The sequence below is a fragment of the Triticum aestivum genome, chromosome 6D (assembly GCF_018294505.1).
Source record: "Triticum aestivum cultivar Chinese Spring chromosome 6D, IWGSC CS RefSeq v2.1, whole genome shotgun sequence".
In the NCBI taxonomy this organism is placed as follows: Eukaryota; Viridiplantae; Streptophyta; class Magnoliopsida; order Poales; family Poaceae; genus Triticum; species Triticum aestivum.
Window position 1 is genome coordinate 90,380,048 of NC_057811.1, and position 14,528 is coordinate 90,394,575.

The 14,528-nt window shown below is 49.8% G+C and overlaps 1 protein-coding gene across 2 annotated transcripts; it reads right to left on the reverse strand.

Annotated features, from left to right (window-relative positions):
• Nucleotides 1-3,127: 3,127 nt before the first annotated feature.
• LOC123143775 (54S ribosomal protein L37, mitochondrial) lies at nucleotides 3,128-4,858 on the reverse strand. Of its 2 annotated transcripts, none has more exons than XM_044562760.1 (2): nucleotides 4,700-4,858; nucleotides 3,128-3,825 (listed from the first exon to the last, which is right to left on the reverse strand). In XM_044562760.1, the coding sequence occupies exon 2, from the start codon at nucleotides 3,804-3,806 to the stop codon at nucleotides 3,417-3,419; it is 390 nt and encodes a 129-aa protein (XP_044418695.1). In that variant the 5' UTR covers nucleotides 3,807-3,825; nucleotides 4,700-4,858; the 3' UTR covers nucleotides 3,128-3,416. The 2 variants fall into 2 exon arrangements, with proteins under 2 accessions (XP_044418695.1, XP_044418696.1); XM_044562761.1 differs by having other exon boundaries at nucleotides 3,128-3,808; nucleotides 4,700-4,833.
• Between the last annotated feature and the right edge of the window lie 9,670 nt (nucleotides 4,859-14,528).

Sequence of the window (14,528 nt, forward strand, 5' to 3'; positions counted from 1 at the left end):
AGTACACTAGTCTATGTGAGTTTTGCTTCGGTACACCCCGTTAAATGTTTACACGAATCTTTAAGGCACTTAAAAAGGTATAGAAGAAGAGTTCTTTCCAGGTTCCATACAATGAGTTGCACCTACCACGAGACAGTGTGTGCTAACAGTGTGGCGCATCACCTGATCTTAAAAATTATCCCCAAGCAGCAGGGGAATTGATACCTCCAATTCCAAACAGCATTGCACGTACCACCTGATCTTCGAAAAATGTTTGTTCTGAACATTGATCTCGTCCACCCTTGCCCATAACTTCCTTTCCTTGCTGCGATGTGATAGCGATTTATCATACTTTAAGATGGGATATTAGCGATAAATCACGGGTGGACATGCGACCACGCGAGGATGGTATCTCATCCGTTCGCTGCGCATAGATCAGTGCAGTATTTGTACAACAAGTCATGTATATTGATTTCTTGGCACTGTATATCAATATTGCATAGTCAATGTATGACACATCAATAAGTGTGAATGCCCCACCACACAATAAGTATGCATACCCCATCACACAATAATTGTACTGATCCCACATTATTGTTTTAGAAGAGTTAATGGGCAGCCTGCACCAGCTTGTGTATTTTCTCCCATCCTTTCTCGATCCAGCAGCTTCTCCTTTACTCATCCTCCTCCTCCAGTTCATGCATTCTGCTCATCCTCCTTCTCTAGTTCATGCATTCGGTTCATGTGCATAGCTAGCTAGAACTCATCCATGAACATACAGAGCTTCTTTTCCAAAAAAATGTAGATGTAGAGTCGTACCAATACTGCACTTCATTTCCCTCATCCTTTCTTTTTTCTCTCTCAATCCACTACATCGTAGCATCAGTATTTTATCTCCATCAGCTCCTCCAACACCATTATTTATGGTCATGTCCTAATGTTGTTCGTGTGTTCATCAATGTCCTGGATAGGAGCAGCTCTTTAGCTTCTCCAGCGACACCCCGCAAAAAAAAAGCTTCTCCAGCAACACCCATGGCAATGAGGTCCCTCTACTCCCACTAATCAATATAAGTTGAGGTTCATGTCGTAGAGTCAACTGTGCAGATGTATCTAGGGCGAAAAATTTAGCTAATGGTAGCTATAGCAGTTTGCCATTCTTGATTCTGTCGAGTGCTAATGTTCTAAGCGCCTAAATGAATATTTGCATGCAAGTTATTAATTATAATATCAATGATAGTGCCGTGTGATTTACTGTTTATGCATTGTAAAATTTTAAATTCTGCCACAAATTATAAGCAAAACATGTGTGCCCTCTAAGCCATACGTGCCGGCCACACTCAGGAGGGAACATTAATATATCCTTATAATGCATGATCTATGCCTGGCCGAATCCAAATGCACCATTAATTGAACGTGTCCCATACATCTAAATTGATGGCATCCAAAACCTGGACAACGGTCACATGTTGAGGGTCAAGAAGCTGGTGAACATATGAAGCTAGTGTTCTGTCCTGACATTGTCAAACAGGAAAAAACAGTATGAGCGAGTGCATGTTGTATGGATAGCAAGTGATAGCCTACATGGGTTCTAAAAAAAATGACAACCTAGATGAATCAACATTGTCAAAGCATGTGTAATACTGCAGCATTAACATGAATGCATGTCTCTGATGAATTGATATAACACTACAGCTCCATTATACACACACAAAATGAACTTGGGCAAAAACAACCCACAAGAAAAACGGCAGGCTACACTTGTTAACTGACATTCAAGGCGTGCAGGTTAGAGACAGAGACACGTTTAAATGCCTACCAGCAATGAACTACCAGACAAAGCTGTATACATACGAATTTAAAGCTTCTTGGCCCACTCCTGGCACGTATACATCAGTGTATTCTTGCTTATTATTGAATATCACTCACCGTATTGAAAAACTGCCTATATTAATTAGTAATCATGATGCGCATGCAGATGGCCAGGATTTCGGCAGCGCTTGCCATCATGTCCCAAAAATTCATGTCCGGGATATTAGGGGCTACAATCCAGCTTGGTTTTCTTTTCCAACTGTTATTTACAACCACTTCGCCCCCCCCCCCCCAACCCTGTTTTTGCAAAGTTGAATTGCTGGCCTGAGCTTATAAAATAGCAGAGTATACACCATATTTGTGTCATGTTTATCAACAAGCAACGAACTATGCTTGGCAAATTCAACTCAGGATTTTGATTCTTAAATCCGGCATTGTAGTAATGATTTTTATTCTAGACAAACCCAGTTTAACCTGTCGATTGCAGTATTACATGTTCACAACCCGCAAGAGAACTCACTATAGTATCTGGTTTGTATTTATCAAGCCTAGGAAAAGGAGGTTTCAGAGAGAATACTGGGCCACAGTAAAACCTGCAAAGCGTTCATTTGAACAAATAACGTATCTGCCATTTCACTATGGTAACAAAACATGAAGACTCTTTGAAAGAAAATAAAGAAAGAAATTACTAAAGACAATATTTATAGGTAAAGAAACATGGTATGTGTCCGCGTGTTTTTGACCTCCTTTTTCTCTTCGGTTTTGTGCTTGACCTCAACTATAGCTGATCTGAAGTCTACATATATATAGTTCCACAGACAGTAGACAGTACTATGAAGTTCAGAAAAGGTCTGGCTATCCTCTTGTGCGCCTGAAATTTGGGGATTAATGAGAGTGCAGGTTTTAGATAGATATAGCAAAGTTCTAACATTTAATCAGAATTTTGCTTCTTCTTATCTGGTTATCAGTTTAAGGTTGATTGCAGTAGTTGTTACAGTAAAATTGTTGGCGTTCTCTTTTGCTATCAGAACTAAATGTTGCCTCTACTGTATGCTCAGGAACTGAAATATTGTTATTTCTTTGACAAAATACTCTGATTGCGCAAACTCTCAGCAAATGTTGGATCGGACTCTAATATGTTGAATGCATGAGACGATGCAGCTTGAGGATGCACACCATGATTTTTCTTTTATCACTAAAGATCATTGCAGTTTGTGCTAGAAGAGTAGCATTGCGGTGCCGCTCCAAGTTTCAGTCTCCTAAATCACATTCACCTATTATTCAAATGAATTCATGCTAATTTTGCAAAGCTGTAATTTTTGTGTGCATGTTCTACTCATATTCAAATACCTCTGTCTTTCTATTGATAGGCTTAAAACTCCTGCTGCAAAACACAGTGTACCAAGCCAAGCAAGAGCATGGGAAACTTCCTACAGGATTTGCTGCAAGATACAGAAGTTACATCTAAACAAGAACATGACAAACAGCATGTTGGTCGCATAGCCTACATTGTACTGAGCCAAGCAAATAAGTCACTCCATTATTACCAAAAGTAACTAATAAACCTTGTAACAAAAGACAGGACAATATGCTTACTTTGACCACTACATGAGATGTGATTCTCCTGATCAGTTCTTAGCAGTGAGAGCATTGTTTTCCTTGATCCTAGCCCGGTTGTCCAACTTGACGAAACGCTTCAGGTCTTCATAAGGCAGTGTCTTGGCATCTTTCCTCCGCAGCTCGCTCAGCACAGGACGCTTGTCAACCAGGTGCCACAGCCAGTCAGGGTACTCCGAATCTGGTTGGATCTTCGGGTCAGAACCCTCCTTCAGGATATTTGCCCCGAACACAGTTGTACTCTTCATTTCTTTGCTGAGCACAGGTTTAGCATCAGCCGCACCACCTTTTCCGCCCTTCTTTCCCTTGGCCTGAGCTGCAAAGCCTCTTATCCCGACCAATTGAGCTGCATCCCTTGTAATAACTCCATGCTTCAATGCTCGTGTCCAAGACATTGCCATTCCTGGGTTGATATTTTAGCTGCATACATTAATCATCAGAACTAAGTGTCAACTCTGCTTACACAAGAATTAAGTGTCAACTGATAACATGGGAAAACCACCAATGCTGACAGAAGAAAGAGGTTCAAAATCTGCAAACAATTAAGGCATTTGAACAGAGGGCCATATGAGTAGAGAGGTGTAAAAGGAGTATGCTGAGCACATGAGACTTAATAATGAAAAATCAGGTTCGGGGCCTGCTGTTGCAGCCTGTTCCGGCCAGGCGGCCATGAGGTTTTCACTTATACTGTAATATAAGGAATTAAAGCTCGGAAAGCTTACATGTGTTATTTAAGGCTTGTAATTCTGCCTCCAAGATGTTTACTGCAACTTATTTCGAAATTACTATGTTACAGATGATTAAAGATGATGATGGTAAGATATAACCATCATTCAAAGTAAGGTTCTTGCCAGGTAAAAACAGTTCAAACAACATTCAGATTGGAGCAGTCTGAAGTCCTAAAGAACATCAATACTAGTTCCAGCATCAAGCCCCAGCCAGAGCAAAATCTGAATGATCCCTCTGTGTAGGCCACAGTATGGCATCATTCACAATATTTTTCAGGCAATAAGCACCACAATATGATTAGCAAATTTGTCTCCGACTTCAGCAAAAGTATGAGAAAGGAGAAGACCAGATATGCCCCCCATCAGCTAACACAAGTTTCTTTCTTGTTGAAACAAAATCAGTTAAAACATAAGACACTACTTCCTGCATCAAGCATCAGCCGACGCAAAATCAGAAACATATCAAATCCTATAGACCATCTACGCCGCCGCCGCCGCCTTGCTGCGAATGAAGGGATAGGAGAGGGCGCAGGCCGCGCAGAGAGAGAGGGGGGGGGGGGGGGGACCTGCCGCGCCGCTGCCCTAGATCCCGCTGCCGCCGCCGCCGCCGCGAGAGAGAGGAAAGTTGAGGGCAAGGAGTAGGGTTTCGTTTGGGGGAGGGTGAGACAAGACCGACAGTTTCGCTTGTCCAGTTTTTTTTTTTTTTTTTTTAAGCACTTCGCTCGTCCAGTTTTTTTTCTGAGAGTACGCCAAAGACGTACCTTAACTTTATAGAAGAGAGAAAATTATTTAAAAGAGATTACAGACGGCAGGCATCGCCTAGGTGTGCCTACACCCGAACCCTCCCTGAATATGCTAGGAACTACTCACAAAATTGTAGCACTCCACTCCTTCTCGCCATCACCCACACGTGGCGCTTCCTAAATATGAGATGGACTGTGCCAAGCTCGTTACAATTGTCCAGTTAAGCCGATAGATTTTGCCACTAGTGAACTGCGATGGCGTTTACTTGCTAGGCGCACTTATATGTGTCAAACAATTTAGTAATTCCAAAAAAACTGTATCTTTTTGGAATCAAATAGGAGTATAATTAAGTATTGTATACTCCTATGAAAAGTTTGGCCAAGAACTGATTCTTATTGACTTCAGGCTAAAAACAAATCTATGACGACAACATAGCGTGAATAGTACTTGTATATATCGTCTTTTGTCGAATCTTTCACTCAGGATACAACGAAAGTCATCCCTGGCAAGTATTTTTATACGAATACAATTACTTAATCATGTTGATTCCAAATAAGTTTCAACAAAATTTAACTTCTAAAAAAATATTTATAGGGCGAGCGCGCACCCGGGAGCACCGAATTCGCTTCCGTCTACGGGATAATACGAAGAAAGTATAAAAAGACAACGATCAAATGATTTTTCAATTTAGTTACACGCACGGACAACTTTTTGCGGGAACAACGGAGTGGGTTAGCTGGCATGTTTTGATTGGGTACTCCCTCCGTTCTGAAAAACATGTCGCAAGGGCTTTTTCGCAATTTAGTCCTTCGAACTTTCCCGACCAAACCCGCAGTCCACCCCGTCTCCTTCCTCGCTCTCTTCGTCGCTCCCCCACTCTGGCGACGGCGCTGCCTCCGACCCTCCGCCCCACGCCCCACGCCACCTTGCTCCCCCCACCCACCTCTCCGCCGCACCACGTAGCACCCCCCCCCCCACGCCGCCGGCTCGTTCCCCTGCCAAAACAGAGCAGGCGGCAAGGTTTGATTTTTGCCGCCGCCTGGTTCACCTGCGCGTCGTGGATAACCGGCTAGTGTGCGGAATCGGCGGCCATAGGAGGAGCGATGGCGTTGAGCTCATGTGCGGAATTGGCGGTCGGAGTGGGAGGAGACGGGATCGATTCCGTCGATCCACGGCTTCCCAGCAAGCGTGGCTCAAGGAGGACGTATGTCTGGGCGAGGCGGAGCTCCTGGTATGCTCGGGGAGCACTAAGGAGGTGCGACGTCGCCGAGCTCCTGTGCCGACGCCGCTGCCGACGTGGGAGGAGACGAGCTCGTTTTTGGAGTGTGGGGGGAGCTCCTGTGCGGAAGCAGCGACCGGCAGCAGGGGAGAAGCAGCGACCGGCCGGCAGCAGTCGTTTTGGCCAACGGCAGGAGATCCACCGGCCTAGAGCCTGGCCGGCGGCAGGATCTTCCCGCGCCTGGATCCTACGTGCGGGTTGATTTTAGAGAATTCAAAGTTGCGGAAGGGTGTTTTTGTAAAAAGTGCGATAGTTCAAATTTGAAACCCCCTGCGACATGTTTTTCGGGACGGGGGAGTATAAAATAAGGCCAGGCTAGTCTAGACGCCCTGCCGCCGTGGGATCAGCCGCTTGTGGACTTGTTCTCACCCTGACCACAGGTAAGAGAAGAAGAAACCGATACGCCACAGCTCCATCCCGGTGACCTTGAAGCACCACTACACCTCGCTTGTGGCGTAGGATGGATGCAGCTCCACCAGGCCATATCGCAGCAATCTGTTCCAAGCACTGCAGGCGGTATGCAGCTCTGCTATCCCGTGGTTCCAACTCTGACGGGTCACGGTCCTGGCTTTGCTCACCCATTGCTCGCTGGCAGCACCGGGTGCGTCGCCCGCCACGTCGCGGTCGACGATAGCCGCATCATCGTCTTTTGGTTGCAACTTTCGCCGTCGTAGTTGCGCAGCCTTTCGCTGGCCGCGGCTTATAATGTCGCCAGTCACAAAGTTTTTGTTTGCCGGTTATAGCTATCGTGGTGCCACTTCCAGCCGGTTGCTATACCGCATCTCGTCGGTTTCAGCAATCGACCTTGACAGTCGAAGTGGTCGACATCATCAGTTCCAGCAAACGTCCTCGTTGGTCGCACCAATTCACCTAGTCGGCCCTAGCCAACTGGCGTCGCTGATTCCACAAGCTGCAACCAGAGCAACTGACGGTGCTGGAGCCGGGCTTCATAAAAGCTCCAACCCAAAGTCGACAGTGCTGGAACCAGAGTTGTATATCGCCATCGCAGCTTCTTGTGAGATGTTGGTTGCAACTCGTTGGCGAGCCCATCCCAGCATCTAAGGGTGTTGCTTGTAGCTCGTCCATCACGCCGGTTGTGGCTCGCCGCCAAGCCATCGCAGCATCCCCGTTGCCGGTTCCAGCTCGCCATGCTGTCGGTTGTAGCTTGATGTGATGACAGTTGCAACTCGTCGTTGCACTCCCGTCTCCCCATGCAGCAACGCCTCCCACCTTGGTCGACCGATGAGGTATCATTGCAATGGCCCTAAAACCATAACGACTGCGAAGGGGTGGCCCTCCCGCTAGCAAAATGGCACGGTAGTGTCACGTGCGGGCCATGAAGGGCACATGAGGCGGGAAAAGTAAGTGAAGAAAGAGGTGGCGATCCATGGAGGTTGCCGCACCAAAGTCGTGTGTGCGCCTGTGTGGTTAAGAACGAGAAAGGTTTGTTTGGGCAAGAAGAAATATGGTGTGGTGCGGTGTGTGGTCAGAAGTCGGGACATGTAGCCTTGTGCGGCCGCTCCCAAAACCGACACAGAGTAGGCTGCACGTGGGCTAGGGCGTGAGTGAGTGAGCGATCGACCGCTCGTCCGGTCCCCCGTTCAGCAACATTAGAGCATCTCCAGCCGCGCCCCCAACAAGGCCCCCCAGGCGATTTTTCGGTTGCCGGCGTCAAAAAATCGGCCCAGTCGCGCCCCCAGGGGTCCTTTTTTCACCGGCTCGGGCCGAAATTGGCGCCGGCGGACCCAACCCGAACCCGCCGCGCTAGGGGCGCCGGGCGAATCGTTTTTGGCGCGAAAGCGCCGCGGGCCAGCCGCGTCAGCGACACCGCCCGCCTCGTCTTCTCCCGACGCCTCGGTTTCCCGCGGGGAATCAATGGCAAGGCTGCCGCCGGTCAGCTTTGCCATTGATTCCTCACGGGCGGCACGCCGACGCCTCACCTCCCTCGGACGCGTACACACGGACGCGGCGCGGCTATATATGGCCTCGCTCGCCTGTGATGAGTGCCACCTCTCCACCTCTCCCGAGCGCCGGCGCCGAGCTCTTCTCCCCCAGCCCCCCCTCTCCCGAGCGCCGCCGCTGATCTCTTCTCCCCCAGCCACTCCATCTCCCGAGCGCCGCCGCCGATCTCTTCTCCCCAGCCACTCCATCTCCCCGATGGCCGAGCGTTTCCCCGGAGACGAGGCGGCGGCCAACGTCTTCGGCCGCCGTTCGCTCCGCGAACAGGAGTCCTGGCTCCTGTTCCAGGCGAACATCCCGGCGCCGCCGGACATGCGCGCCGGGCCGACGGGCTGGAGGCTCAGCAATGGGGGAGTGCCCATTCCCCCGTTGACCGACGCCGTGGCCAAACCATCCTACTTCGCCGACGAGGTCGAGATCGTGCGCGCCTCCCTCACCGACGCCGAGCTCTCCTTCCCCCAGTACGCCGCCGACAACCACGCGGCTTGGGCGGCGTACTTCAAGCGCCGCCAGCAGCAGCGGCTGGCGTCCACCAACGGGGCGCCGGTGGTCGGCGGCGTGAAGAACAGCGAGGGGCGCCACCTGTGGTGGGGTGCCCCGGCCGCAAACTTGAGGGCGTGCTGACGCGCCTCGAGGGCGGCAACAACCCGCCGTTGGCGTACCCCCCGGCGAGGGCGGCCGCCCCGGCGCACCGCCGACGCGACGGGCAATGGGCGCCAAGGAGGTTCGGCGCGTCCTCCTCCTCTTCCTCCTCCAGCTCCTCCTCCCACTCCTCCGGCACTCCGATGCTGCTCGGCGTCAAGGCCGAGCCCGCGGCGGAGACGCCGCTCGGTCGGCGCACTCGCAGCGCCGGCATCGTCATCAACGAGGGCGGCCGGCACGCCTCCTCGTCGGCTCCTCCTTCACGCTTCGTCAAGCCAAAGACGGAGCCGGGGCTGGCGCCGGTGAAGACGGAGCACGGCGAAGTCGAGCTCGAGGACGACGCGGCCCTTGAATGGGCACGTCAGGACTCCATCAAGATGGCGACGGAGCGCCAGCGCGCCGCCCTGCGGCGCTTCGAGCAGCGCCGCCGAGGCCGCGACGAAGGAGGAGTCGTCATCATCGACGACAGCGACGACGACGACGACGCGCCGCCGCCGCCACCAGCCGGGGAGGGGTCCAGCAGGGGCGCCCGAATCAAGGAGGAGAAGGCCGACGATGGCGGCGACTTCTCGGCCTTCAGCAAGTTTTTTTTATTAGTTTTTATATGTAATGGCGACTACTCGACTTAAATCCGCGAATATAAGCCCAAGTTTGCCGAAATTTGGCGTGTTTTAGCCGAATTTTGCATAAATTTGCTACACAATTTTTTTTCCCGCGCCTGGGGCCGGCCCTGGGGGCGGCGGCTGGGGGCCAACTCGCCCCCAGGCCCATTCCCATTTTTTTCGCCGGGTCACCCCAGGCGGCGATTTTAGGCGCCCCCTGGGGGCCCAACGGCTGGAGATGCTCTTAGCCAAAATAAATAATACCTTTATTTTTTTAGCGTGGACATCCAATGTCTTTACATATACCACTTCTTCTTCCTTCCCCTTCGCCTTGGTACGCCGACCATAGGCTTCACGCGAATCACATGAAACGGGCAAGAACAAATCCGCGCTGGTCGCCTGGTCCCATGCAATAGGGGCAAGGAAGCTAGATGGCTCTAAGCTTAACAGAGAGTGTGCTGCACTCTGTAAATTTGTGTTGGTTCCTTTCCAGCTTTCAAGTCCTTTGCCATCTCGTGTTTCTCGCATATGGTGGTCAAAGCTGTAGGAGGGATGCATTTCCAGATGCCTCACATTTCTAATGTTTTTTGCGCACTCATTTAGCTCATATACTAGTCTTCACATCATATATACTAGTCTTCACATCATTGTCACGTCTCTGTCTTTCTCCCATGTTTCGGCTATGTTCTTGTTTTTTGGTAGACTTGTAGGTTCAAAAGGAGAGGAAGATTTAAGATCTGTATAATTCTAGTTATAGGATTGCACAACAACTGGATATATATACTGAGCTAGGTGAGTAGGTGTGAAAGCATGCACTTGTACCATGTCCTTAAGTATGGGTATGCTTAGAGACGCGACGTTGGTGAGACATTAGCTGATCTTTTAAATTAAGTTGATCTCCGTATCTTCTAGTACAAAATAATCTCATATGTGTGTTACAACTCGCCAATGGTCGCTCCCTCTCATAAAAGCATGTGACAAATATTCTTTTTCAGAAGGATAGGTGAGGCCGAGACAAAAGAGTTATATGGAAAGGTGTGTACTTCAAGACATGTGGCAGCATGCCCGAGATCACAGAAGAAACTATATTAAGGCATACATTATACATGGATAGAAAGAAATGTGTTTTTTGCATATTGTCTTGAAAGCTAGTGACGGCCTAGTGTTTTGCGTAATTTAAATCCATGCGCTTCTGAGTTTAGAAATATTCCAGAGATGCTAATCACACACTACAACTGCAACTTACGATTAAAAGTATGGCCACGTTGTATACAAGCCTAGGGGAAAAAAGGGGGTTTAGAAGGGACGTGAATTTTTGGGACATGCAGCCACGCGCTGCCGAAATCCCGGTCGTCCGCTAGCGCGTCGTGATTGCTACTTTTTATAGGCCTTTCGCAATACGCGACGTGTTAATTACCAGCTTTCCAGAATACGCTGTGGTATACGCCACACTAATGGAGCAGGCGTCATTAAATTGATCGTACGAATACAAGGCCCACGTGCCCGGCCCAGGCGATGGAATAACTGCGCGGAAATGGTTTCCCACATACGAAAATAGATTAGCACATGAAATCCATTGTGATGCGTGTGTTTCGTTGCCGTACGAGCGCACATGCCTGTCTATAATCATCTCTCGTTTGCCTCACACCCCGCAGCATGACGAAGTTTTTGAGGCCTGGTTCTGGATATGGGACTTCTAGCGAGACGTTGGAGTTGTGTTTTCAGCCAGATTCCGTGGTTTTGGGAAGCCATTCGGGGCTGCTCGCCCTCCTACGGGAGGTGACCGAAGATGACTCAACTGACAGGTTTGCAGATTTTTTCGATTCTGTTGATGTTCGTCGAGAACCAGGTATTACGGTTTCAGACAAGCAAAAGTTTGAGAGGGCAGAGAACAAATACATAGCGCTTGATGATAAGGTGGGATGGTAACATGGGTTAGGAGGTAAGTTTTGTGTGCCGTAACACTGTTTCTTTCGCGGACATCCATCCAGCTTGAGCTTGAGCTTACCTAAAACCTCTCTGTGATTTCTCTCAGGAAAAGGAGAGCTGCCATGCATGCCTGCCGTTGCGTTGATGGCGCATTCAACCGCTTGCTGGGTGGCTTTATGATTTGCAGGGCAGGTGGGGGGATTGAATCGCACTGGCATGTTTTAACTTCACCATTACTCATGTCGGCTGACCATGTCTTTGAATTATTGTTGTTCGGACGGGTGTGGTGTTCATCGTAGCGCCTGGTGTTAATGTTGTTCGCTTCTCCTGAGAGTAATTTAATTATGTTTTGCAGTGTTCTATTGTGATTACCGTACTCGGATTACGTAAACATGGTCCAACATGGACTTAATGCTCCATTATCACAACCGTTGCAGTGTATTATTGATAGGCCTCCCGTAAAAGAAAAAGTATTATTGATAGGCCATCATGCTATATACGTACGACACGGCATGCACTGGCAGATACATGCAAATACATAAAGCACCCAGAGAGAAGAATTACATACGGGGACTAGAGCAAATCCATTGCCCGGGATACAAATGGGAACTACATCAAATCAATCTCGCTGGATACATATGGGGGCTAGAGCAAATCCACTAGACCGGGGGGAGATTCAGAGCTTGTGCATGCAGATAATGGCCATGAGCAGCAGGTTCACGACACCGAGGATGAACACATGGTTGTGAGCGGGGCGGGTGGCAAGCTAAGAGAGATGAAGAAGCAGAAGTGAGAATATGGTTTGAGCGAGCAAGCATGGGGTTTAAAAGGACCGCGATGAGCGTCACTGAGATGCGTGAGGCCCACAACTCCGTTCAATGCCCCCTCCTGCCTTGCAGGCCATCTACTGCGCATGTCAGTTGAAAAAATACATGGGATACAGAGTGTTATACGAGAGGCTGGAATCATTATACAACTTGCGTGTATTCTGGTTGCACGAATCACGAGAGGGCATGCGGTGTGGATTTCAGCAACGCGTGGCCGCATGTCCACTCGCGATTATTCAGTTTAGAAGAGAGTATGTAGCTAGACTGCACTAGTAAACCGTGTATTGAACCCTATAATGTATAAATGTTTATTTTAGTGCATGCTGCTCTGTCAATTTAAATTAACAGAAAATAAAGAGGTCGTTTTTCTTGACAGAGCCACATCATAATTATGCGTTCATTGAGTGTTTTTAAGCTCTTTTTCCCTTTTGGCTTTGTGTTTGTTGTACATACACATGTCTTTTCCTTTTGGGGATTCTTGTATGTTAAGTAAATAGCAACCCGAATTACATCTAATAAATGTGACGTAAGACCTTTTAAAATGGAGCTATATGTGTAGATAATAGATGGTTTCCTCTTGTACACACCTGATACTTATGTGTCGCCAGTCTGTAATGTAACTATTTGTTTATTTCATTTTAGTAGAAAGAAAAATGCATAAGAGCAACTCCAATGGGGCGACCCATTTCGTCCGCGTCCGTCCGTTTGGGTCGGCGTGGACAGAAAAGGCGGCCCAACGCGCCGACCCAAACGGACGCGCGTCTGTTTTTCGTCCGCGGGCGGCCCATTTTTTAGCCTGATTTGCGTCGGTGCGAACACGCGACGGACGCGCGCGCGGTCGCATACTCCTGTCCCCGGGCCCGCTGGTCTGTGGCACATTGGCCTCCCTCCCCCCGGCGAACAAGCAACCCTCGCCCCCCGCCTCCTCCGTCACCGACGCCGCCGCCCATTTTTGCGGCGACTCTTCCAGCTGCCGCCGCCTCCACATCCGCCCAGCAACGCCGCCCTTGTCCCCAGTCGCCCGCCGCCGCCGGGGAGCAAACTAGTTCCCGCCGCCACTTCCCCCACCGCACAGCCGCCCGCGACCAACAAGACGCCTCGCCGTCCCCGCCACATACGACCGGCACGCTCGTCGGACGCCGTCACACTCGTCGGACGCCGGTCGGGCAGCTAGCTGGTCTGCGGGCGCCGCGTCTCCCCTCGCCGGCCGTCTCCTTCTTCGACGCCCGCAAGCTGTTCGACAGTTTGCCAAGGTACGAAAATGGACTTCGCCGACGAGTTCTTTTTCCACAATTTCATTTGCGACTCCGACGATTCGTCGTCCGACGACGAGGAGGAGATATTGGCTGCCGTGTTGGTTCATCACCACCTCAACAACCAGCGGCCGTTGTTCCGTGGCTCCATTTCGGGCCACCTTCCGGCGTTGAATCGTAACCGAGAGAGCGGGCATTTCCTTCTCTGGAAGGACTACTTTGATACAACAAACCCGTTGTTCAAACATCACAAATTCCGCCGCCGGTTCCGTATGAGTAGGCATGTTTTCAACCGTATTAGAGAGGGAGTGGTCGGCTATGATGACTACTTCGAGTGCAAAGAGGATGCCGTCGGCAAGATTGGTTTCTCCTCTTATCAGAAATGCACTGCCGCCATCCGAATGCTTGCATACGGAGTGCCCGGTGATCTCATTGACGAGTACGTCCGTATGAGCGAGTCTACATGCCTAGAGTCCCTGTATAAGTTCTGCAAGGTTGTGATTGCTGTGTTTGGCCCTGAGTACTTGAGAGAGCCGACAGCTGCAGATACAGCCCGTTTGTTGGCGATGAATGCTAGCAGGGGCTTCCCGGGATGCTTGGCAGCATAGACTGCATGCACTGGGAGTGGAAGAACTGCCCTTCTGCTTGGCAAGGGCAGTATAAGGGACATGTCAGGGCTTGCACTGTCATACTAGAGGCCGTGGCGTCTCAAGATCTCTGGATCTGGCACTCTTTCTTTGGCATGGCTGGATCACACAATGATATCAACGTGCTTCAGCGCTCGCCGGTGTTTGCTAGGCTTGCCGAAGGCAACAGCCCACCGGTGAACTTTACTGTCAACGGCCACAACTACGACAAAGGGTACTATTTGGATGACGGTATCTATCCTCAGTGGACCACTATTGTAAAGACAATACCCAACCCTGTTGGAGAGAAAAGGAAAAGATTTGCCCAAGAGCAAGAGAGTGCTAGAAAGGATGTCGAGCGTGCCTTTGTTGTTTTGCAATCTCGATGGGGCATCGTTCGGTATCCTGCTAATACTTGGAGCACACAGAAACTATGGGAGGTGATGACTGCTTGCGTGATCATGCACAATATGATCGTAGAAGACGAGCGCCCGGAACGTCTGTACGATCAAGGCTTTCAGTTTCAGGGTGAGA

What these genes read in the sequence shown, in the direction of transcription:
- LOC123143775 (XM_044562760.1), bottom strand. Translation starts at nt 3,806, where the DNA reads ATGGCAATGTCTTGGACACGAGCATTGAAGCATGGAGTTATTACAAGG.